At 49.9% G+C, this 24,562-nt stretch overlaps 3 protein-coding genes across 11 annotated transcripts in view; 1 reads left to right on the top strand and 2 right to left on the bottom strand.

The window, feature by feature from the left end:
• Positions 1-4,395, top strand: part of TMEM8B (transmembrane protein 8B) — a 28,104-nt gene extending 23,709 nt beyond the window's left edge. For 8 of the 9 annotated variants that reach the window (XM_080819459.1, XM_080819461.1, XM_080819454.1 and 5 more), the window contains 3 exons: positions 2,463-2,609; positions 2,743-2,859; positions 3,109-4,395. In XM_080819459.1, coding sequence (XP_080675585.1) covers positions 2,463-2,609; positions 2,743-2,859; positions 3,109-3,444 — 600 coding nt within the window. In that variant the 3' untranslated portion in view covers positions 3,445-4,395. The remainder of the gene's footprint in view (positions 1-2,462; positions 2,610-2,742; positions 2,860-3,108) is intronic. The other variant, XM_080819457.1, reaches the window with a different exon arrangement.
• A 2,017-nt stretch (positions 4,396-6,412) lies between these two features.
• Positions 6,413-7,393, bottom strand: LOC308353456 (olfactory receptor 13C7-like; the record flags this gene model as incomplete). The annotated part of the gene is made up of 1 exon (XM_080820296.1): positions 6,413-7,393. The coding sequence occupies one exon, from the start codon at positions 7,391-7,393 to the stop codon at positions 6,413-6,415; it is 981 nt and encodes a 326-aa protein (XP_080676422.1).
• A 9,192-nt stretch (positions 7,394-16,585) lies between these two features.
• On the bottom strand, positions 16,586-17,524 carry LOC308352925 (olfactory receptor 13J1-like; the record flags this gene model as incomplete). The annotated part of the gene is made up of 1 exon (XM_080819464.1): positions 16,586-17,524. One exon carries the CDS (start codon positions 17,522-17,524, stop codon positions 16,586-16,588), a length of 939 nt encoding a protein of 312 aa, XP_080675590.1.
• Between the last annotated feature and the right edge of the window lie 7,038 nt (positions 17,525-24,562).

The raw sequence follows: 24,562 nt of genomic DNA on the forward strand, positions 1-24,562 counted from the left end.
AAATGCAGATGTGGACTCCCGTGAAAAGTCTCTCAGTTTCCCAGTAAGAGCTTACTTTCTCAATTTAATAATATGTAAGAGGGAGCCGTGGTTGCTAAACTTGCAAGCCCTTTTAAAAGCTTGGAGTACTCAAAACAAAGCAGTCTGTTCCTGAAGTGAAGGGACAGCATTCTTTATCTCCAAAGTGAAGGGAAAGTCAGACGGTAGGTACACAAACTTAAGACTTTAAAATTTGAAGTAATTAAACCCAAAGTTTCCCAATGCCAATTAATATCCCTAGGTTTTCTTTTTCTTTTCTTTAACTCCTAGCTTCTCCCTGTCCTTAGATTATTCATCTTTTCCAAAGTTAAAAATTTTGCAGTTTGAATGACTGGATGAAATCTTCAACAGGTCAAAAGAAACTTAGCAATTTCTTTCTTATCCTTTGTCTCTAGAGACTGAACTTTTGAGTCTGTCTTCCCACTCTACTGTTGGCAGCTCTGCTCCTGGACTGGATTCTGTCAGTTTTCACAATAGACTTGCTTCAGTTTCCCACCTGCTTTTTTCTAAGGGAGGTGCTGTTTGATTAAGGTTGGGGTGTCATGCTTTATGATTTGAATTCAGGATAGAATGCTCCTTTTCCCTGAACTCACCTCCACCTTCTCATTCTCAGCAGTAATGCATCCAAACAGGAGACCAGGTTCTCCCATTTCCATCCTTCCCTGAGGTTACAGAGACCACTGCTGCCAGAAGTGAATGCTCTGTGATATTGCTCAGCTACTTCTTTCCTCAGCAGTGGGCTGGATCTCCCTGCCCTCCACCTACAGTCACGGATATGCCTCTGGAGGGCCAGGCTGCCTGTCTCACTGAGGTCTGTAAGTCCACGTCTCTTCTAGACTCAAAGCCCTTGTCACTTAGGGTTGCCTTTCCATAGAATGATGAAGAGATTGACCTGGGCTGAAAGTGGTACCTGAAGGGCCCCTTCTGTCAGAGATCAAGCCATTTCCAAGACCACCTTTGGGTGGTACAACCCGTAGCCTTCTTGCCCCGGTTTCAGTTCAGGCTGGTGAACTTCAGTCTAACTGTGGCAACTCCAGAAGCTTGTTTCTGCTATCAAGAGGTGCCCTTAGCAGCCATGGTTCTCTGAGGACTGGGGTTAACATGCAGGGGACAGAGATCAAGCATATTGAGTCAGGTTTTTGATCCTGTAAAATCTGCTAGAATGTCTCAAGGTCAACTCCAATGAGTAGATTTTCACCAAGTTTATATAGGTCAAAAACCTTTTCTTTCCCATTATAGCATTTTAATTTTCTTTTTTCATCACCACAACCATCTGTTCTTCATGACGTGGAGAAAGGGCAATATCAGGTGATAGGAGAGTGAGCATGCCACTGTGATGTTTATTCCTGGTCTGGAGCTGTTTGTCCTCATAGTTCTTATCTAGTGTCTTGTCTTTGGGTGAGCTCATAGGGATACACGTTCCTGTCATCTTCTCACCAAAGATAATCTTAAAACCATACATATTCTTAGTGTTTGGCATCAATGAGAAATCACATAAATTCTACACAGAAGTTCAGAGAAGGTGACAGCAAATGTTCTAAGGTAAAAAGAACTCAGATCATTTTTGGTTAGCCCCTTTTTACAAATAAGGGAACACAGGATGCCTGCAGCCATGATAGCATTGTCCAGAGAGGCACAGGGGTTGGGACCACAGACCAAGGGGGGCTAATTGCAGACCTTGGTTTCTTAATTGGGGTGCCCAGTATAGTCTGATCTAATCACACCTGTGTCCCCTGTGCCCCCTTCATAACTCCTCTTTACCGTCTTTCCCACAGTAGAGGCTAGGCGGACACTGTCCCTTCCCTGTATTCTTCTCCATGGTGTAAAGTGTTGTGCTCTTCTCCATGGTCCAGGGTCTGCCTTTTCTCTTACTTTCCCCCCCATCCCTCCACCCATGACATTGGGTGGGAGGGGATGAAGAGGGCCAGTTAGTGTAAGGCCTAAGGATGAATCCTAACTCCGAGTCTGAGCTATCAGGGGAAACTGGGATATGCAGGGGAGGCTTAGGGTCTAGGGTGGCCAAGAGACCAGTGTCTAGCCCCATAGCTTGGGCCAGGGATGGGGATTATAGGTGGGACCCATGGTGAGCACGAGAAGAAGGGAAGGATAGGCCTTAGACTGACATACCTGGAATCCCCACCGGCCTGTGCTCTCCATAGTACATTCCAGAATTGGAAAGATTAGGAAGGTAAGGACAGGGTCAGGGCTGGCGTATACATAACGGCTTGTGAGGCAGACCAGGCTTCCCTACCACGTTCTTCTCAGGAGCAGGGAATCAGGCATTTCCCAATTCTGCTCAGTCTGTGACCTCTGACCTCTGCTTTTCTGACAGCAGCACACCATCCTTGTGACTTCTTTCTCCTGCTTCATGGACCTGAACCGTTGCCCCAAGTTCTCTCAATGCCTGTCATTTCTTCCTCCAGTTTTACCATGCCTGTGACCAGCCAGGCATTGTGGTTTTCTGCATCATGGACTACGATGTGCTGCAGTTCTGTGATTTCCTGGGCTCCTTAATGTCCGTGTGGGTCACTGTCATTGCCATGGCACGTTTACAGCCTGTGGTCAAGCAGGTCAGTCCAGAGTGGGCCCTGGGGGACAACCGTAGGCAAAGTCCACTTGAAACTCATTCCCAACCTCTCCCTGGGGGCATTGCCAAGTGCCTCCCGCCATCCCGGCCCAGTCCCTGGAGTCCTCTCTCTCCAGGTGCTGTATTTGCTGGGGGCTATGCTGCTGTCTATGGCTCTACAGCTTGACCGGCATGGACTCTGGAACCTGCTTGGACCCAGTCTCTTCGCCCTGGGGATCTTGGCCACAGCCTGGGTAAGGTTGGGAGGGCTTGGGGAGGGGGGGCGTCCCAGCAGGACTTGGGTGCAGGGCCCGGAGGATCTGGTCCCCCAATTTAAGGTGGGCTTGGATCCTGTCATCATCACTGTGCTGTTCATGGTGCCCGCTCCAGACTTGGCAGGTGCCTTCGGGTCATGATGGGCTCTGGGAAGCCTGGGAATGACCAGTTCTGGCTTGGGTTCCAAGGCCTTGTATTCCTGAGTCCCACTTCTCTGCTTCCCCCAGACAGTACGCAGCGTCCGCCGCCGGCACTGCTACCCGCCCACATGGCGCCGTTGGCTTTTCTACCTGTGTCCGGGCAGCCTGATTGCAGGCAGTGCTGTCCTACTCTATGCTTTTGTGGAGACCCGAGACAACTACTTCTACATTCACAGCATTTGGCATATGCTCATCGCTGGCAGCGTGGGCTTCTTGCTGCCCCCACGTGCCAAGACTGACCACCGGGTCCCAACTGGAGCTCGGGCCCGGGGCTGCGGTTACCAGCTGTGCATCAATGAGCAGGAGGAGCTGGGCCTTGTGGGTCCAGGTGGGGCCACTGTCAGCAGCATCTGTTCCAGCTGAGTGGGGCTTTGGGCCTGGCCCTTGGGGAACATGAACCCTTCCTAGGGGCAGAGAGCCCTTCCTGGGAGTGTGGAACCCTCCCTGGATAAGAGACAGGTTGTATTTCTCGAGGACATAGAGTCTTTCTTAAGGACATGGAGCTCTTCTAGGGGCCTGGCGCACTTCCTGAAGGCCTGGAGTCTTCCTACATCCATGGAGTCCTTCTTGAGGACTGGAGCCTGTGTAGGCCCCTAGAGCCCCTCCGGACCGAGGAGTCCCTTCTAGGGGTGTGGAGTCCTTCCCAGGGATGTGGAGCCCTCCTAAGGATATGGATTCCTTCCCAGGGAGACAAAGCCCTCTCAGGACATGGCATCATTCCAGAGGAAATGGAGTCCATCTTGGGGATACCGAGTCTCCAAATCTTCCCAGCAGCTCAGCAACTCTGGTCTCAGGCTTCCTTCCCAAGACAGTGTCTGGGCCAAACTGTGCCATGCCGTGCTGTGCTGTGCCGGGAGGGGGATTGCAGGACAGGTGGGGCTGGGGCTGGGGGCACTGGTATCCTGAGTTGATGCAGGTGGAGTCTGGTGTGTCTCCAATGAAGTATTTGCTGGTTCTGTGCCGCCTTTTTTCCTGGGGCCAAGGGTGTGGGGAGGAGAGGGAAAGAGAGGGTCCGAAAAAATGAGCAGGGTTGGTGGGAGCCCAGCTGGAATGAGCTGCTGGAGCTTCTGCCGGAGCCTTTAGCTCCATCATGGCGGGCTGCAGCCGCTGGGGGTAGGGGTGTGTGTGTGTGTGTGTGTGTGTGCGCGCGTGCGCACACGTGCTAGGGTGATTTAAATTAGTGAGACAGACTTCCCTTGTGGTGCCCACATCCAACAGGAAAGGAAGCTGAGGTCTCAGGAAATTGGACTAGCAGGTACAAATCACAAATGTGTGAGAAATATCACAAGAACATAACTTCTATTTTGAGCCCCCATTTTGCCTGAGTGTCATCTTTTTTGCCTGAGAGATATCCTTTGTCAATTTGGGAGTTCCTCTCTTTCTATAAGGGTCACAGCTGAGTCTTGAGGATCTTAAATAATGGGAAGATGTTGGGAGGTTGTTTTCTGGTCACTGGGGTCCACACTGGACCCATCCCATGTGAGTTCCATCATTCCACCTGGTCCCTAGTTAGCAGTGTAGGCAGGCCATCCCAGAGCGCTGTCTTCTTCCCATCTGCATAACCATTTTCAGTGCTGAGGCCCTCCCTGACTTCCGTGCCACCCACAAAGACCTGTGAGGCCTGGACAGCCCGGACATACCTTGAAGCCATTTCTACTCTGGGGACCTGCTCTGGGTTTTACCTAACCAACAAGGCATGAGTTCCTCCATCTTTCAGATCCTACAAATCTGTCTGGGGATTTGGCCTAGGGAGTGTGGCTCAGGGCCTCTTCCTTTTGTGACCCTTTGCCAGTGCTCTTACTGCATCCCCTTCTCTCTCTTCCTTCTCCCTAGCTTAGAGCATTAACCTGGAGGTTGGGAAAACTCCCTTTTACTTAGGTTTTTCTCCTAGTTCTTGTCTATGCCTTCATTCTCTCCTGTGAAGACTTTAGAGCCTAGGCTTTTAAAGCTCAAAAACCAGGAAAAATCCCTTTATTCTCTGCTTTCTGCAATTCTTTCTCTTCCTTGGGGCCCTGAGTAGAGTGATGTGGCCAACTGAATGGTGAGTCAAGAGGTGTGGGCTTGATGTCTCTTCCTTGTATCAGAAATACTAGGCCTTCATATTAGGATATATAGAGTCAGGTCACTAGGATGCTTGAACCCAAATAGTTAGGATTCAGGACAGAGTCCCTATGTGAAGAGGGACATAGAGCTGGGACAGACCCCACCCTGCTAGGAGGGATCAGAAGGGGTTTTCTGGAAGAGGGGGGCAGATCTGAGTAAGGATTAAATGAATTTCTGTAATGCCAAGGTGTTGGGAGAGGGTTCTCTCTGGTCACCAGTGTCCATATTGTATTCCTCCACTCATTCCAAGTGGTCCCCAGTCAGTAAAGCACTTAGGACACAGTATAGGGCTTGGCCTGGTCTATGATCCAGTACATGTTAGCTAAAGATCAAGAAGCATCTGGACATGAGGGGGAAGAGCAAGGGGGAGACAGAGGCAGGAAAGACTGATACTTGCTGGGGAACTGGGAATAGTTCAGGGGACCTAGACCCGGAGAGTGTGTGTGGGTGGAGAGGGGCTGAGGAAAGCAGCTGTTATGAGGTTGGATGGAGAGGTGGGGGTCTGGATTTTATCCCATGGGAAATGAGCCATTGGAGGGATCTAAGCAGGAGAGCGGCATGATCTGATTGGTATTTTGTTTTTTGGATTTTTTCAGATTGGCATTTTGACAGCTAGTGCAGAGGGTAGATTTTGAAGGGCGATTGTAGGACGAAAGTGATACAGCTGTTGCAGTATTTGAGAGAGAGAGTGAAGGCTTCTTGAGGAGGCACTGTGAGGAGAAAGGAAGGGACCCATTTAGGTCTTAGGCCATGGATTCTCTAGGACTTCATGACTGACTGGATGTGTGACTTCATGTGACTGGATGTGTGGGGCGGTGATGGTGAGAGAAGAGGAAGGCAAATATCTAGTGGCTCTTGGGCTGACTGTAGGATAGTGTGGCAGCCATTATTGCTGATGACTATTCACAGATTTCTCAGTCTCCCTTGCTCCTTCCAGACACATGGTGAGTGTGCTTTGTCTGCCCCTTGATGTTAGCTGTGGCACGTGCTTGCATTGGCAGACGAAGTGGAGGTGGAAGTGAAGCTCAAAGAGCCAGTGCAGGCTTTGTCACGGTGACCAGCAGTGTTCCAGATGGTAGCTGCTTATCCTGAGGCCCAGAGGGATGAAGACGATAATTGAGAGCAGACCCCAGCCACTAGTCAGCTGCTAATGGACCTGCAGCGGGAGTGGGAGATAAACCCTTGTGGGTTTCAGCCACTGCAATTCCAAGTCTTTACCATGATGGACCTAGCCTGCCATGCATGATAGAGGTGAAGAGCAACAGAGAGGGTGGGCCATTTTCCTGGAGAGCAGGCCTCCCCCCAGCAGGGCTAGGGCAGCAGCCTTCACCTCTGCGTTCCTCAGGCTGTAGATGATGGGGTTCAGTGAGGGTGTCACGACCCCATAGAACAGTGCAATAATCTTATCCAGGTCAGGGTCCTTGGCCTTGGGCTTGAAATACATGAAGGAGATGGTCCCATAGAAAACCACCACCACTGTGATGTGGGCAGAGCAGGTGGAGAAGGCTTTGCGCCTGCCTGCAGCAGAGGGCACCCTAAGGATGGTCGCAAGGATGACAATGTAGGACAGGCAGATGAGCAGGAGTGGGGCCAGCGTCAGGACCGCTGTGGCCACCACTAACATCAGTGCGTTGAGAGAGATGTCTCCACAGGCCAGTTTCAGCACTGCCAAGATCTCACAGAAGAAGTGGTTGATGATATTGTGACCACAGAAGGGGAGGCTCCAGGTGAGAAGGGACTGCAGCAGTGAGTTGGCAAAGCCTGTCCCCCAGCTCAGCACTGCCATCCACACACAAGTCTGCCCGTTCATGATCTCTGGGTACCTAAGTGGCTGGCAGATCGCCACGTAACGGTCATAGGCCATCACAGCCAGGAGCAGGCACTCTGTGGAACCCAGTGCCAGGGTCAGGTACATCTGCAGGGCACAGCCAGGGAAGGAGATGGTCCTCCGGTTTTCCAGGAAGTTGACCAGCATGAGAGGCACAAAGGAGGATGTGCCACAGATGTCCATGAGGGAGAGGTTACTGAGAAAGAAGTACATGGGGCTGTGCAGGCGGGTGTCCAGCACGCTCAGCCCCATGAGGAGGGAGTTCCCCAGGACATTGACGCCATAGATGCCCAGGCAGAGCACAAACAGGACTGTCTCAAGGTTACGGTGCTCTTGGAGCCCCAGCAAGACGTATTCTGTCACAGCCGTCTGGTTTGCCATCTCCTTGTCCCTCCTTCCTGTCCAGACCACACGTGAGTCAGAAGAAGCTCTTGCTGGCCTGGAAACCAAGCAACCTGACCTTGTGTAGGTCATCTCTGCCCCTGCGATATAGTTTCACCATCTGTGTAATGAGAGGGTTGGACTTCAGGACTGCAAGCTGGCCCTCTCAGCTCTGCAGCTCTGATGTGACTTAGGGAAATGAGGACATTCTAGCCCGTTAGGCTCCTCCTCATTCTTCCCGTGGTGGGGGCAGGGGAGACAAGAGAGGAGGATTCATGTTTGGCACACTCCGTCATAATCTAGTGTTCTTGGCTAGTGTTCTTGGCTAGTGTTCTTGGTTGAAGGAGGCATCTTTTCTAGGTTATGACTTCATATGGCTGAATTATGCTCATGGTATTTCAGATTGATTCATTTGCTTGAATGTGCTTTGAATATTGATTCTGTGCTAGGTCTTGTTTAGGTGCTGGGGGTACAACCGTAAGAAAAATAAGTGGACAGAAACATACCACACCTATCATAAGGCTGCCCCTTCTTCCCTGAATCAGGTGACATGAGCTCTTGCAGGCCCGTGGGTGAGGGATGAGTGGTCCCTTTGGGTGTTAAGGATCAAACATTCTCACTCCACAGGAAGTGTAAGCCTGATGTGCAGTTATCTCTCTTTAAGGAATGATAGGCTATCGTTGATTTTCCCCCGTTCCCTCATCTGTTGAATTTTTTAAAAGATTTATTTATTTATTTTAGAGAGAGCATGAGAAGGGGTGTGGGGGTGGGCAGAGGGAGAGAGAGACAAGCAGACTCCCCGCTGAGCGGGGAGCCCAATTTGGGGCTTGATCCTAGGATCCTGAGATCATGACCTGAGACTAAATCAAGAGTTAGACTCTTAGTGCTGTGAAATGTGTAAACCTGACGATTCACAGACCTGTACCCCTGGGGATAAAAATACATTATATGTTTATTAAAATAAAAAAATTTAAAAAAAAGAATAAATAATTAAGAAATTGACAAACGTTAAAAAAAAAAAAGAGTTAGACTCTTAGCTGACTGAGCCAACCAAGTGGCCCTCTCATCCGTTGATTTTTGTTTTAACTTTTTTTTTTTTTTAAGATTTTATTTATTTGACAGACAGAGATCACAAGTAGGCAGAGAGGCAGGCAGAGAGAGAGGGGGAAGCCGGCTCCCTGCTGAGCAGAGAGCCCGATTCGGGGCTCGATCCCGGGACCCTGGGATCATGACCTGAGCCGAAGGCAGAGGCTTAACCAACTGAGCCACCCAGGTGCCCCTCATCTGTTGATTTTTATTTTTTAATTTTTTAATTTTTATTTTTCTTAAATATTTTATTAATTTATTTGACTGAGAGAGAGAGAGATCACAAGTAGGCAGAGAGGCAGGCAGAAAGAGAGGAGGAAGCAGGCTTCCTGCTGAGCAGAGAGCCCTATGCGGGGCTTGATCCCAGGACCCTGAGATATGACCTGAGCTAGAGGCAGAGGCTTAACCCATTGAGCCACCCAGGCGCCCCCATCTGTTGATTTTTAAAAGAACATACAAGAACATATATATTCCAATGGTCATGCAAGCCAAGTGACTCCCTTCTTGTCCTCCATATTGCCTTGTGGGATAAATGACTTTGGCAGTGATGTCACAGGAGGAGGGTTCTAATCTGGCAGGGGCGTTGTCAGTCAGTGACTAGAACTAGTCAGTGACTAGTTCTAAAAAAGGAGGGCAAGTGGGCGAGGGCCTCAGTTTTCTCCCAGATGGCTTTCATTGCTTTCGTTGCTCTGCCTCCTGGGAAAATGCCAGTGTCAGGTATTCACAGGAGGGAGCCCTAATGTCCCCAAGGCACTGCAGTCTTGTTAGGTAGGAAGGCTGTCTTATGGCCCATGTGACCCCTGGTCTAAAGCAGAAATTGGAGCTATGAAATTTAACCTACAGAAGGTACAGTCACCTCCTCATTCCTGGGCTGACTGAGAGACCGATGTCCTGTGACAGCACTGGAGCCCCATCCTTCAGGGCTGGATTTTGCCCCTCATTCCTCCACCTCAGTGCATCTAGCATTTGTTAGGGGCTGGTGGCCTCACCCTCTGCTGAATAGACCTTGTCTTTTCTAGTGCTACATCTTGCCCAAGAAGTTCCCTTTTATTTTGTTTTGTTTTAAAGATTTATTTGCTTATTTTAGAGAGAGAAAGAGCGAGCGAGCAGGGGGAGGGACAGAGGGAAAAAGAGAATCCTGAAGCGGACTCCCTGCTCAGCGTGGAGCCCAACTAGAGGCTCGATCCCAGGACCCAGAGATCATGACCTGAGCTGAAATCAAGAGTCAGCAGCTTAACTGATTGAGCCACACTGTGCCCCAAGAAGTTCCCTTTTAGTCCCTTTCCCCATGGAGACTTCCTGCTCGTCTCTCAGACCATAGTTCCATCTCTCTGTCACTCCTCTCCCTCCGGCCTCTTGAGGGGTGACCTCCTTTCTTGCACTCTCTTAGCCCTTCGCTGTCCCTCTGTGTTCTCCTGCCGTGTGCTGTGCACTTGTCTCCTCTACTACACTTGAGAGCAGGACCCTGTCTCCTTCCTTCCCACACCGCCCATAGTGAGTACTGTCAAGAGCAGTCACTCAACAGATACTCAAGCTTTGCACCCCAGAGTCAGTCCTACTTAACTGTGTGAGGTTGACTACGTCATGTGGCTTCTCCAAGACTCAGTGTCCCTTTGAAAAATGGAAGTGCTGTGTAGCTCAGATGAGACATACCCACAAAGATGCTCATGGGCTTCCCAGCACCACCTGTTGTCTGAGGATCCCGAGCAAAGACTGTATCTTCAGCCAGAGGGCTCTTGCTGAATCTGTGCTTGCCACCTCCTGATAAGAGCTCAAGCATCTCTCATGACGCACTCCATCCCCAGAGCCTGTGCCACTTTCCCCTCCTCCAGCCTGAATCAGGGTGATTGTTAAGAGCATTACTAGAGTGCACAGCCTGAATCAGGGTGATTGTTAAGAGCATTACTAGAGTGCACAGTGCAGTGGATTAATTTGGGTCAGCACCTGACCTTAAACCTTATCTGCACGAACAGCTAAGGTTAAGGTTTCTCTTGCTGAGATTTGGCAAAAAGAGAGAGAATTGCGTGAGTGTGGTGGTAGCTCCTTCATCCACTCATTAAACAAATAGCTGTGGGGCACTTCTATGTGCCAGGCCCTGTGCTGGGAGGTGGGAATACAACAGAAGCAGATGCGGTTTCCACCCTAACAGAGTTTACACTCATTCCCTCATGCTAGCTGACCTTGGACACGTCACTTCCTCTCTCTGGACGTTAAAACCTGAGGTTCTTTTTGAGAACCTGGGATGGAAAGACAAAGTAAAACTTGAAATCTGTAAAGAAGTTAAAAGGAAGTGCCTTTTCTAGGTTATGACTTCATGTGTCTGGATTATACCCACAGCATCTCAGATGCAAGTATAAGGGTTTGGTCTTTATTGGGTGTGTTATTACAAAATTAACCTATGTTAACCTCGAATTCTGACACCTAACATAAGGGTGTGGTGGGGGGGGGTCTCAAGCAGGTGAAAGGTGGGAAACCACCTGGCTCCTTGTTTCTCTTTCTTCCCTCCTCTGTAACAGGCAGACCCAAGTAAGAATGGCAGAGGCATTTAAGGGCTTTTCAGAACAGGCGCTGGCCCGCCCACTTGCCCTGTCTCCCTTCCATCCCTTCACACCCTGCTCCAGCCTCACTAGACAACTCCCCATTAATGGACAAACCCGCACACTCCTGTCTCATCCCTCTTCTCATGCTCTTTCCTCAGCCTGGAGCAGCCTTTCTCTGCCACTCATCCTTCGAGGCTCGGCTCTCACACCCCTCCTCTGCATAGTCTACTCAGAGGCCTTCGTAGAACTGACCATCCCAACAACACGACGCTCACAGTTATAAGCACAGGGTACTCGAATTTTGCCTTGTGTGGTAGTGTGCGGTCTCTCTCTCATAGACTGGGAGCTATTGTAATCAAAGGCGTGTGTCTGATCCATCACTGCTGCTCTCCAGTGCCAGCACCCTGTGGGTGCTGGGGATTGCCGTTGAGAACCCGTGCTGTTCCGCTGCCCCAAATCCCTCATCCCAAATGTCTCGTCTTGAGAGCACCTTCCCCACAAGTGCACACATAGCAACAGAGAAAGAGCTGTTGTGATTTCTGGAGAAGAGCCCTGGGGGTGCCGGGCTTCTCCCTGCTCTGTCTGAGGAGCTACTCAGAGAGGAGTCGGTCTCTCACAATTTAAGAGTCTGATTATAACACATTCATGGAAATTAGAGCCGGCTCGTGGAGAGACAGGCTTCTGGCCCCAAAGAAACAGGTCTGTATCTAGGAAATACCATGCTTCCAGGTAACCGGCAGCTTTGACTTTGTGCCATGGGCACGGGAGGGAACGTCAGGGAGCAGCCACCGTTCCCTGGGTGCATCAGTGATGATGAGCTAGGTTTTGCTGCAGTAACACACATAATCTTAGTGGCTTACCATGACGACAGTTTTTTTCTCATTCTCTGTGTCCTTTGTAGCTTTTCAGGGGGCTCTGTTCCTTGCCGAGCTCCTCAGAGACCGTGGCTGAGGGAGGCCCCGCCATTTGGACATCACCAGTTATGTCCAGGGAAGGACACACTAGGCATTCACACCAGCTGTTACATGCTCTGCCCCAGAAGTGGCATGGGTCACCTCTGCCTGCACTTCAGTGGCCCTGTGTGACCCTACCACATGCTAGGAGAAGGGAAACCTGAAATCTGTTGACTATCTGGGCATGAGGTGGTTTCCCAATACACTCAGAAAACCACTCTGGCATCTATCCGCCAGCATCTCACATGCTGTCGTGTCCTGCAAAATCAGGTTCACGGAGAGATAGGAAACCGAGTGTCTCTGAGAATGACTATTGAATTCCATACCCCGGTTTTAGAGCTCCTGAGAGGCAGGGTGATATCATGAATCAGGACCGGGAGCCCTGTGACAGGAGTGAGGGATCCAGGTTTGATGATTGCTTTTGTTCTGATTCTGCTGTATGACTTTGGTCAGATTTCTCCTGTGTATGTGCTGCCGAAGCGAGCACTCAGATTACTCCTGTGAATGGAACCACTCAATTAGGTGACATATAGTACCCTGTCCCTTCTGAAACATTTCCTCACTCTGTCTAGCAACTTCCATCCCCAAGGTCTGACAGACTCAGGGTTACTTTGCAAGGTAAATATATCAATTTCATTGACTGGCAAATCTAGTTTGAACCATTTAATATTTTATTTTAGGCTTCACAAATTATTTTAAAAGAAAGGGCATGGGCATAAAAGGACCGAAGCTTCTGTTGCAATTTCCCTGACATACCTGGATCTAGGATTCCTGCTTGACCACTTCCTCACTGCATGGCAGAGCAGGTGAGTGAAGGTTTTGGAGTCCGACCCACCAGGGCTCAAGTCCCAGACCTGCCACTTGCTAGCAGTTATCTCAGCCTCACCTTCCTTACCTGTGGAGTGGAGATAAGCACAGTGTTTCCTTGTGAGGTTATTTTGAAGATCCAATGAGAGGGGGCATGCAGAGCTCTTAGCACAGAGCCTGGCTTGTGGTAAGTAATCAGTACGTGGTAGTCAATATCAATAGTATCACTATGTCTTCTTTCACAAGCAAATACTCTGGTTTTCATATGTTCAAAAAAGATTTCATGAGAATAGCTCACATGCTGGACTATGGATTGTCCTTACCTCGTCATACCTGTGGCCCAGTGGCATGAGCACACGCAGGTGGGTGGGTGGAGCAGGCTGCCAGGTGTCCTGACCCAGGGCTTGGGAGAGCAGAGCCAGCAAGTGCTGAGCTCAGTACCAGCAAACACACTGGGCTGGGCTGGGCCAGGGCCAAAGCTCGAGGACCAGCCTCCTGGTCCCCTGCCACAGAGCTCTCTGCTCTATGCCCTGGGGAACCTCACAGTCCCTGCCCAATTTAAAGTTCAAACTCTGGAACTATACACATTTGCAGGTTTGGCAGCTGTGGGGCTTAGAGACCCCAGGATTTGTGCGCTTCCCTCGGAGCGCCTGGCTGTGGTGAGATGGGTGTAGGAGAGACCCTGCACAGACTCTGATCGGGTCTTGCTGCCACCCTACCCCTTGGATCCGAAGATTGAAGTCTGTGGCCGCCTGTCCTAGGCATGGGTGTCTTGGTCTATGAAAAGGGTGTCTCCATTCCAGAGTGTTGTGAGGATCAGGACTCATTAGAGTTTTGGAAAGTGCACTGCCGTACAGAGCATGAGGCCGTGAGCACTTCTGAGGGACATTGAGTTGGGTTCAGTCAGGTGCTTGGGTCTCTCCAGGTTTCCTCTCCTTCCTTTCATAATAAAGAATAACAACTGAAACAGTTGTGGAGACTACAACACAGCCTTAAATAAAGCAGCAACAGCTATAGATTTTCCCCGTATACTGTGATTTGTCCTCTGGAATCTTTATCAAGATCCCAGGTCAAAGTCAAACATTCGAAGACTGTTACCACTTGTTTTCTCCATGCTCATAGAACAATGTCCTCTTGTCACCTGTGGATACCTGGAACTCAACACCATCCCTCTTGTCTTTCATCTTCTCCATCTCTGTCTCCGGGCGGCAGTGCTGGCCACCTAAATAAGCCAGAAACCCAGGCTGCATCCCACAGGCCTTTCTCTCTGTCTTCTAGCTCTGCAGTCATCTGTGTATCCCAAGTGTTTCTCAGCTGCCCTCTCTCTGGTTGCCCATCGGGTCAGGCTGCCCCTGATTTATTCCCATCCCCACCATGAGAGCCTGAAACAGGGCAGCAGCTTCCTCACTTCTTGTCCCTCAGGCTGGAGGCCTTCTCATCAGTGCTCTATTCTGGAGCCAGGTTATCTTCCATTTCTTAAAAATGCATCATCTTGGGGCACCTCGGTGGCTCAGTGGGTTAAAGCCTCTGCCTTCAGCTCAGGTCATGATCCCAGGGTCCTGGGATCGAGCCCTGCATCGGGCTGTCTGCTTGGCGGGGGGAGCCTGCTTCCTCCTCTCTTTCTCTGCCTGCCTCTCTGCCTACTTGTGATCTCTGTCAAATAAAAAAAAAATGCATCACCTTATTTTTAAGTTCAAAGTCACGTTCAGATTATAAATATTGGAACTATTGGAATTAAAATAATCAGCTCTATCTGATCAATCCTATTTAACCCCACCATCCAGTGGAAACAACTCTTAATATTTTTTTGTAGTTTCCCAGGATTTTTTGTATCTATACTAATTCATAAATCCATAACAAAAATACTTCAAAAATAACATTAGGATCATAGTAAATGCAAAATTATGAATTCTGCTTTCTTCTATTAATTACATTGTGGGCATTTCTCATTATCAAATATTCTTAAGGAAAGAGGAATTTTTTTGAAGGCTGCATCACATTCTGTCATTGGATACCACCAGGATTTATTATTTGTATATCCTTATTCAGAAATCCTTGTGTTTCTAGTGATCATATGAGACTAATTCTTAGAAGTAGATGGGTTAGCTCATAGAGTCAAGCAGTTTTTTAAGTCTTTTGATTCATACTTCCAAGTGACTTTTCAGGAAGTTTATATTAAGTTATTCCCATCTCCATCAGTAGCATATGACATTACTTCTTCACTGTACCTTCATTACCAATAGACATTAAAAAAATTCTTCCCCAATTTCATGGGTGGAAAATGGTATCTAATCAGTGATCTAACTAAAAGTAAATGTGATTGTAAACCCCAGGGCCCACGTGATAACGTCCAAACTCCTGTCGTGGCCTCAAAGTTGGTTATCTTGGCGGGCAGCCTTCATCTGGCTTGGTCAGAGAGGGTTGAGTTTCAGGGAGCAGGCTGGGCTCTCTCCTACCAACATGGAAAGCAGAAAGAGGGGCTGGAGGGGAACTGAGAGCTCTAGCAGGGACTGGGCTTCCCTGTGGCAGGGGGCAGGAGAGCTGGACTGCTTCTTGGAGGCCGAGGCCAGCTCCTCCTCTTATAGATGGTGCCACTGAGGCCGGGGGTGGGGGGAAGGCAGGGAATGGTGGGCAGGGAATGGAGAACTCTGTGAATCTGTTTCTGTTTCTACTGTGTGCTCACTGAGTTGTCAGGAGGAAAGCTGGGAAGAGGCTGAGCACCAGGAAGGGGCAGTTCTGGCAGGATCCCTGTGATGAGATAAGGAAGGGTAGGGCAAGTCTCCCCAAAGCCAGGTGAGGCCTGCATGCTGGACTGGGAGGCACGGCAATGGCTGCTGTTGCTGCTCCAGACAGATGTTGGGAACACAGGCCCTGGGCTGTTCAGGGTGATTGGTACCCCAGGGCTGGACCACTCTGGGGATCATGGACTCTGGGCCTCATCACTGCCTCTACTGTCGCCTTCCAGGGCACCAGGCCATGCCTGTCATCTTTGAACACTGTCTCCGCTCTGCTCAGGTTTAGGAAGGACCTCAGGCTCTGCCACTATCAGCCCTGCAATGTTGTGTTCATGTATTTATTTACAAAACCTGTGAGGGGGCCTAGGGTTGGGCAGGGCTGGACCTTGGGACAGAGTAGATTCTGACTATGTCTGCTCTTGCAATAACACCACAAGTGAAGCAGGAAGAGCTCAGTGAGGAGGCTTCCTGGGGGAGGTGGCCTTTGAGATGGGCCTTGAGGGTCAAGCCATCCTGGAGTTGTGTGCTGGATGTGGCTGCCTCATGGAAAGAACCAGAAGGAGCACGCAGCTGGGCAGGGCTGGGCAACATCGGAGCTCACACGTGGCTGTTGTGTGTGGCTATCAGGAGGAGAAGGTGGGGCAGGAGGCTGGGGGTTAGTCAGGACCAGCAGGGCCGGCTTGTGAAGGCCTAGAATGCTCCGGGAAGAGCTTACACTTTGTCCTGAGAGTAGGGGGAGCTGTTTGGGGGTTACAGTCAGGAGAGGCTGCGATCTCATTTGTTTTTCCCAGAGGTCCCTCTGGATGCTCCGGGGATGACAGAGTGGAAGGACCACTAGGAGAGCAGCCTTGAGGCCAGCCGGAAGCTGGTGCACAGGTGCAGGAAGCGATGTGGAGGGCCGGCCAGGGCGATGCCAGGGAAGGGGCTTTGCGAGCAATTCTGTGGCAGCATCAGTGGGAGTTGGTGCTGGCTTTCCAGGAGGAGGATTCCAGGCTCAGCCCTGTGCCCCACCTGTCCTCACTGTGGGCCTGTGAAGGCCTCACCTACTAACCTGAAGATCCCAGGCCTCCCTCACTTGAACGTCCAGCTCCTACCCCACACTTTCCTGGCCGCCTCCTTCACTTCCTTGTTCCTCAGGCTGTAGATGACAGGGTTCAGCATGGGTGTGACCACAGCATAGAGGACCGTGAAGACCTCATCGGAGATGCGGGCCTCCTTACTCTTGGGTTTCATGTACACGAATATGACGGTGCCATAGAACAGCATCACCACAGCCAGGTGCGCTGAGCAGGTGGAGAAGGCTTTGCGGCGCCCGGCAGCTGAGGGCACGCTCAGGATGGTGGCCAGGATGAGGGCGTAGGACAGGCAGATGAAGGTCAGGGGGATAGGCAGCAGCAGGATGGCCCCCGCCAGCAGGAGGGCTTCACTGACTGAGGTGTCACTGCACGCCAGCTTCAGCACTGCCAGGATCTCACAGGTGAAGTGATTAATCACGTGGTGGCCGCAGAAGGACAGCCTCATGGCAATGACTGTCTCAGTCACTGACTTGAAGAGACAGAGGACCCAAGCAGTTCCTGCCAGTGACAAGCAGAGCCGAGGGCTCATGAGCACGGGGTACCTAAGGGGCTGGCAGATGGCCAGGTAGCGATCGTAGGCCATGATGGCCAGAAGCAGACACTCCGTGGAGCCTGTGGAGAGGCTCAGACACATCTGGAGGGCGCAGCCAATAAAGGAGATGGTCTTCTGGGCCGACAGGAGGTGAACCAGCATTAGGGGCACAAAAGTAGACGTGTAGCAGATGTCCAGGATGGAGAGGTTGCCCAGGAAGAAGTACATGGGTGTGTGCAGGCGGACGTCCAGGATGCTCACTGCCACAATGGCCGTGTTCCCCAGCAGGGTCACCAGGTACATGGTTGAGCACAGAGGGAAGAGCAGGTGCTCCAGGGCTGGGTAGCCAGAAAATCCTTTCAGGAAGAACTCAGAGATCTCTGTCCTATTGACCAGCTCCATATTGCTGTGCTCAAGGGGGCACACAGCTGGGATGGAGGGAAGGAGGGTGCAGGGTGGGGGACAGCCCACAGGGCCTCTTTTGGGTGGGGATATGTTGCTAGGGCCTTTTCCAGTTCTTACACATGCTCCGTCCTTGAGTTTGGGCAATCCGTGTGCCTCTGGGCGGCAGTTCATCTGTGTGAGACGTGAGTGTTGCTCTTGGTCAGCATTTCCCTGAGAGGGTGTTAGGGGGAATGTTAGTAGGCAATCTGAAAAATTAATTTGAGACAACACTAAATTAACTGATAGTAAATAAAGCCCTTTCCTGCAGGACTTCATATATGCCAGTGCGATTTGTCACTTCCAAACATGGTATAGGGCATGTAATCCCCAAACTTATTTGATCGTGGGTCCTATTTTCACATGAATCTGCAGCAGATAAATATTCTTTCCTTTTTTAAGATTGATTTATGTATTTGAGAGAGAGAGAGAGAGAGAGAGAGAGAGAGAAAGTGCACAAGAGGGGAGGGGCAAAGGGAGAGGGAGAGAGAGAATCTCCGGCAGACTTCCTGCTGAGCACAGCTGGACATGGGCTTGAGATCATGACCTGTGCTGAAACTGAGAGTCACCCGGGCACCCCTACAGCAGGTAAGTGTTCTACTAACATAGTTTGGGGAAAATCAGAGGTCCTCAAATCTTCATGTGTAGCAGAATCACCTGGAAAGTTTGTTACAACACAGGTTGCTGGGCTCCATCCCCAGAGCTTCTGACTCCGTCTGTGTGATGCGGCTTCTGCTGGGCATGGTAGCACACCTGAGAATCCCTGGGCTAGATGGTTCCTGAGGGTCTTCCTGGCTTTTAGGAAGCCTCTGAGCTGCCTTACGCTCTTCCCGCTCTTGGGAATGCCCTTCTCCTTTATTTCTCAGCCTGCAGACCTCCAGCTGTGTCTTCAGCTTAGCTCCGGTCTCCATGCATGAGGCATACACTGTGCCTCTCATTGGAGGGATGGCTGAACCCTGAGCTTGTCAGTGGGCTCATCCACCTGTCCTCCACAGGGCCTGTTCGTCAGCTACTGTGTGCAGACTGACCTTCAGAATCTGCCTTCCTTGTGGGCTTTTGAGCTGCAATTTGTAGGACTAGCTGGCCTGGCCCCCCAACTGCTATTTTCTCCAGCCTGAGCCAGAGCTGCTTTGACCCCATGACTTTGTAGGGCATCAGCGTGGAAGGCTCCCTGAGAGGTGAACCTATTGGATCTCACTGTGCAGCTAGGAAACAGATTGCATCATGGGTCCGTGGCAAGGTGAGTCTAGAATCCAGGCCTCCCAGCTGTATGACACCCACATCCTGCTCACAGCAGATGTTTGTTTCTGTCAAGGGCCAAATGGTGGTGGTCCTTTCATCACACTGCGTGAACATCTTTCTCCCCTGTTCTCCCCTTAATCTTCCCACCGGGTAATGAGCATAGTCAACTTTTCCTTAGTGTTTCGGGCACCTGCCATTGATGTCAATAAACCCATGGGACGTGCTGCCCAGACCTGGGTCTGGAGGGAGCACCTTTTCCTGGGGTGCCTGAGACAGTTCCCTTTTACTTGTTGCGTGTTTATCTGTTCCAGAATGAAGAGATTAAGTTCCTGCCACACACCTGGTACTATGCTAGGCATTAGGGGAACAAATGAGGACATATGTGCTCCCAGGCCACTAAATTCAAACCATTCCTAGGCAGAAATCCTCTCCAGTTTCCGTGCCTAGCCTCATCCTGCTTCTGTCTGCAGGCCTCTAGTGATAAGATAAAAAGCCTGTTTGTCCCATGGACATATTTTTCTTCTTCCCTTTTTTTTTTTTTAAAGATTTTATTTGTTTATTTGACAGATCACAAGTAGGAAGAGAGGCAGGCAGAGAGAGAGGGGGGAAGCAGGCTCCCTGCTGAGCAGAGAGCCCGATGCGGGACTCGATCCCAGGACCCTGAGATCATGACCCGAGCCGAAGGCAGCGGCTTAACCCACTGAGCCACCCAGGCGCCCCTTCTTCCCTTTTTTTTTTTCCTCTTTCTGTCAAGCCATGCTGGGGGTCACAAAAATCCTTCTTCGTACAGAGTCTCTGGGTGTTACGGGGCCTACACCATCCAGCAAGGTACAGGCTGAGTGGCCCCTGTGGACACTTCCCTCCTGCATAGAACAAACACAGGGTCCAGGGTGCTGGGCCCACCGCAGGGATGAAGGGCCCCTTCTGCAGAGGGAGAGCTCTGCTCTAGCCTTGGGACCTCAGATAGAAGGTCTTGTCTCTGCTTGGCTGTGTCTAGAGACATTGTGCGGTCAGGCGAGCGGGATCTGCAAGCTCCATCCAAGAAACAGCTGGGAAACCTGAGACTGGGCTCCTGGAGGGGCACTTCTGTTTAACGGAGAGTCAGTAGCCACAGACCAGCGTCTGCCAGGGCTGCGGGTGGAGAGAGAGGGCATTTTGTGCAGCCCCACTAGTCAGATCAGGCCATAGCTTCCCCTTCGTGCGGTTCTACATACTATAATCTGTCCCCTAAAGTCACTAGCAAACATGGGCAGCCATTGGCTTTCTATCTCAGTACACACACCCACATCATGTCCCCACATACGGCCCCCCAGCTATGTGTGTATGTGCAAACGACTCTCTGACCCTCATGTGCACACATATGTGGCTGTGTGAATATATGCCACATGCAGGCTCACGTGTGTCCCTGTATGGTCATTCATGTGAAGGTGTGCATGTGGGTAGCAGGCACTCTCACTTTCTTGTGCACTCTCTCTCTCTCTCTCCCTCCCTCTCTCTCTCTCTCTCTCTCTCTCTTTCACACACACACACACATACACACACCAGTAGTGCAGACACTCAGACTTGTGGCCAGGGCTTCAGAGGACCAAGCAGGATGACTAGGATGAATGGAGACCAAGCAGGGGCCCTGGAGGTACAGTAGAGAAGGATCAGCCTTTGTGGCGGGGAGCAAACTTTGGGCAGAACCAGGAGGAGAAAGAGACATCAGAGCGAGGACATGGTCACAGAACCACTAGCTCAATGTCTTGTCTGCTTTCCAGCCTGAGTGCTGAGTTGTAGGTCTCCCTGCTCTGTTGTCTCTCCTTCAGCAGGGGGGTTGGAGGCCTGTAGGAAGAGAGGCCAAGAAGGGATGTGGCTGGATGCTGGGGAACTCTGGTTCCCAAAGCAGGGCTAGGAAGCTTTGTCTGCAGAGCCCACAGTATCCTTTCTGCCATCTCACTCCTAGACATGGGTTACCTAAAAACCAGTGCAGATGTCATCTCTCCCAGGGAGCCTTCTTTTATTTCTCCCAGACCAGCTTGAACCCTCTCCTTTGTGCACCATGGCCCTGTGTTGGCATTTCCAAAGTCGTCTGTTGCCTACCCTGCCAGCCTGTAGGGGTGCCACCTCCTTCCCCTCCTCACCCAGGTTCTGAAGGCCAGGTTGAAGCCCCCAGCCTGGTCACAGTCAACTCTTTCCTGTCTTGCTGTGACTTCATGGGGTTCAGACAAATTGGGAGCAAGCAGCTGGGTGACAATCATAAGCTGTTCCTAATCTGGACGACAACCTGGCAGAGCCGGGAGGGTCTTGAAGCTCATGGAGACCACCCCTCTTTCCATATGGAAACTGAGACCCAGAGAGGAGAAGAGGCATGCCCAGCATCATCACACACTGAGTTGGAGGGGGAAGCCAAGGGTCCAGTAATTCCTTGGGGCTCCTGACTCCCAGCCAAGGCCCCTTTCCCTGTCCCCACATTTCCTCTTTTTTACTTACCTTGAGGCTCTTTCTGATCCATGTTCCCTGTTTTCCTGAAGATAATTCAGATAATTCAGGAGCCTTCTTTGGCTGCAGCTCGGAGAACACCGTTCAAAGAAGTGGGCCCCCCGGGAACCTTGGTGGGCAGGACACAGGATTTCACACTGACCCAGCTTCCCAAACTAAGAACACATGCCTAGATTTGTGCAGAATTCAGGGATGTGTTTGCAACTTGAAAGAATTAAGTGGGGCTTTTAGAATTGGGTAGAATTAGGCAAAGTACTCAGAATTCAGTGGAGGTTCTCTAAAGGGTGTCAGGTTTGGTGGAATTAGGAGATGCTGGTGTGCTCAAGGCTGCAGAGGGTCCTCAGTAGCTTACTGTGGGTGGCCAGGGTCTCCCTGACCTGGGCAGCTCCCAGCTCCGTTGTGACCGACGGCCTCCCAAGCAGCAGGCAGGCCAAATGGAGTAGGCACCTTTCAAAGCTCCCTATGTGCCAAGGGACTGTGCAATCCCCAAGGCAATTTAGAGGGAGAAGGGGAAAGGTGCCCAGCTTAGAAACTTTGGGGTGCTTCAGGGATGATGTCCCAAAGACCCAATTACACAGAGTCTCCTTGGAAATCTTAATTGGCGTGGAAAAGTTGGAGAAAGTGACTCAGGGTCAGAGCCCACACTTACAGGTCAGTCTCCAGCCCGTGTGACTTGTGTGTGTGTACAGAATGAGTCAAGGAGTGGATGGATGAATAATTAAATAAATGCATAAATGCTTCTCGGTGAATAAATTTAAAAAATAGTGAATGGGTGAGTACACAAATGGTAGGCAGAGTTGCTTTCTAGGAGTTAGAGGCCCTTCCAGCTTTCATGGGGATCTCAAGAAAATGCAAAATTTGGAAAGAGTGTAATGGGGAGGGAATTGAGTGAAAAGAGATAAAGAGAATCGCAGAATATCAGGGCAAGGGAGTCCATATCTAACCTCCTGGTGAACCCTCATTGTATGGACAGGAAAACTGCTCTAGAGAGGCGAAGCAGCTGGCTCAGGGTCCCCTGGTTGCTCTGTGATGCTAATGGGTCTGCCTGTGAGTGCATCGTCCTTGCTCAGTGCATAGCGGATCTGCCCAGGTCAGGTGGTGACGGGGTGCCTCTCACTGCGCCTGGCTCCTCTTCTCCACACTCAGCACAGGTATCTTGACGGTGGCTCCTCGAGGTTCCTTCCAGTTCTCAGAGTTTGTGCCTCTTTGGGCTCGAGGGCCTTGTTATCAAATATGGTCATTTTATTTTGGAACTGGATATTGTTATTGTTGTTTGATTTTTATTTAACTATTTTAAAATACAAGTGCTTTTATTAGCTTTTTATGTGTTTATACAAGTTACACATATAGAACGTATTTTTTTTAAAGATTTTATTTTATTTATTTGACAGACAGAGATCACAAGTAGCCAGAGAGGCAGGCAGGTGGGGGGTTGTAGAAGCAGGCTCCTTACTGAGCAGAGAGCCCAATGTGGGGCTCAATCCCAGGACCCTGGGACCATGACCTGAGCCGAAGGCAGAAGCTTTAACCCACTGAGCCACCCAGGTGCCCCTAGAACGTATTTTTTAAAAAACATGAAGAATATAGAAGTATATGGTGTACAAGTCACACCCCCTTTTCATGCTGCCTCTCCCCAACTCCCCAAAGGTAACCAGTGTTCTGGTTTTATGTATGTCTATCTAGATACTTTTCTGGTCATTTGCATAGCATATCTACACAGAAAGATTGATTAAAAAATTTATTTATATATTTGACACAGAGAGAGAGAGACAGCGCGAGCGAGAGAGGGAATACAAGCAGGGGGAGTGAAGGAGGGAGAAGCAGACTTCCTGCCTGATGCGGGGCTCCATCTCAGGACCCTGGGATCATGACCTACCTGAGCTGAATTCAGATGATTAATGACTGAGCCACCTAGGCTCCCCAATTGATTTTGTAATCATATTAAATATGGCTTTTAAGCGTGCTTTCTTGTTGCAGTCTTATTGACCATAAGTGATGTACAATTGCATATATTTAAATCCTATAACTTGATGAATTTTAACATAAGTGTATGGTCATGAAACCATCAGCACAATCAAGACTGAGAATTTATCTGTTATCCCCAAAGTTTCCCCATGCCCTGGGGCAATCCATTCCCCTCTCTCCCAACCAGGCCACCTTGGATGTTTTCTGTGACTAGATTACTTGCATTTTCCAGCATTACATTTGTTGCAGCACTGTTTATCAATACTCATTTTTCATATATTTATGGATCTCTTTCTAGACACGATGTTAGGTCTTAAATATATTTTGTTGTCTCTTACAGTCCTCATACCACACTCTTTTAATTACTGTAGATTACTAGTGTCTCTTGATTTCTGCTAGGTCAGATTCCCTCTTACTAGCCTTCTTTTTTTTTTTTTTAAGATTTTATTTATTTATTTGACAGACAGAGATCACAAGTAGGCAGAGAGAGAGAGAGGAGGAAGCAGGCTCCCCACTGAGCAGAGAGCCCGATTCGGGGCTTGTCCCAGGACCCTGGGATCCCGATCTGAGCCGAAGGCAGAGGCTTTAACCCACTGAGCCGCCCAGGTGCCCCCTCTTACTAGCCTTCTTTAATAGTGTCTTCATTATTCTAGCACATTTCCTTTTCCAGAAAAATTGTGCAGTCAGCTTGTCAAATTTCATGAAATCTCTTCTGGGATTTTGTCTTTAATTCATTGACAAATTTGAAAGGCAGAATTGTCCTCATTATAAAATCAAGTTTTCTCCTCCAGACACATGATCTCTCCATCAATCCACGTCTTTTACTAAATGTCCTGGTCACATAGCTCTTTTCCTTCTAATATGTTCATGAAGTGATTTCCATCAATATATATTCTTCCCCAGTGTCAAATTTTCCATGTATCTGGGATATACCCTTCTTCCTCTTAGTGTTTTATTCTTGTCATAGGTGCAAGATTGATTTGGGGGGCGATCAGATGGGTTCTAGCTCCAGGGCTCCACCTGGTGGACATCAGGCCGTTCTTGATGACCTTTGGGGAGGTGAGAGGTGGTTGGAACTGCTATGAGGCCCTGAGTTCCAGGGCTCAGGCCTAGGGAGATCACTCTGGCAGCAGGATGACAGATTGAGGAACCTGGGGGACATAAAATCTGTGTGCCCCAGTTATGTGGCTGTGTGTCCTCTACTAGTTTCTAACTGCTAGGAGACCCTGAGGGAAGAGACCAAATCTGTATTAAAAGAATCTATTCTCTCAGAATCCAGCAGTCGATTCACTAATATATCCTTTCCCTAAG

The sequence above is a fragment of the Martes martes genome (genome assembly GCF_963455335.1).
Source record: "Martes martes genome assembly, chromosome: 12".
Classification (NCBI taxonomy): domain Eukaryota; kingdom Metazoa; phylum Chordata; class Mammalia; order Carnivora; family Mustelidae; genus Martes; species Martes martes.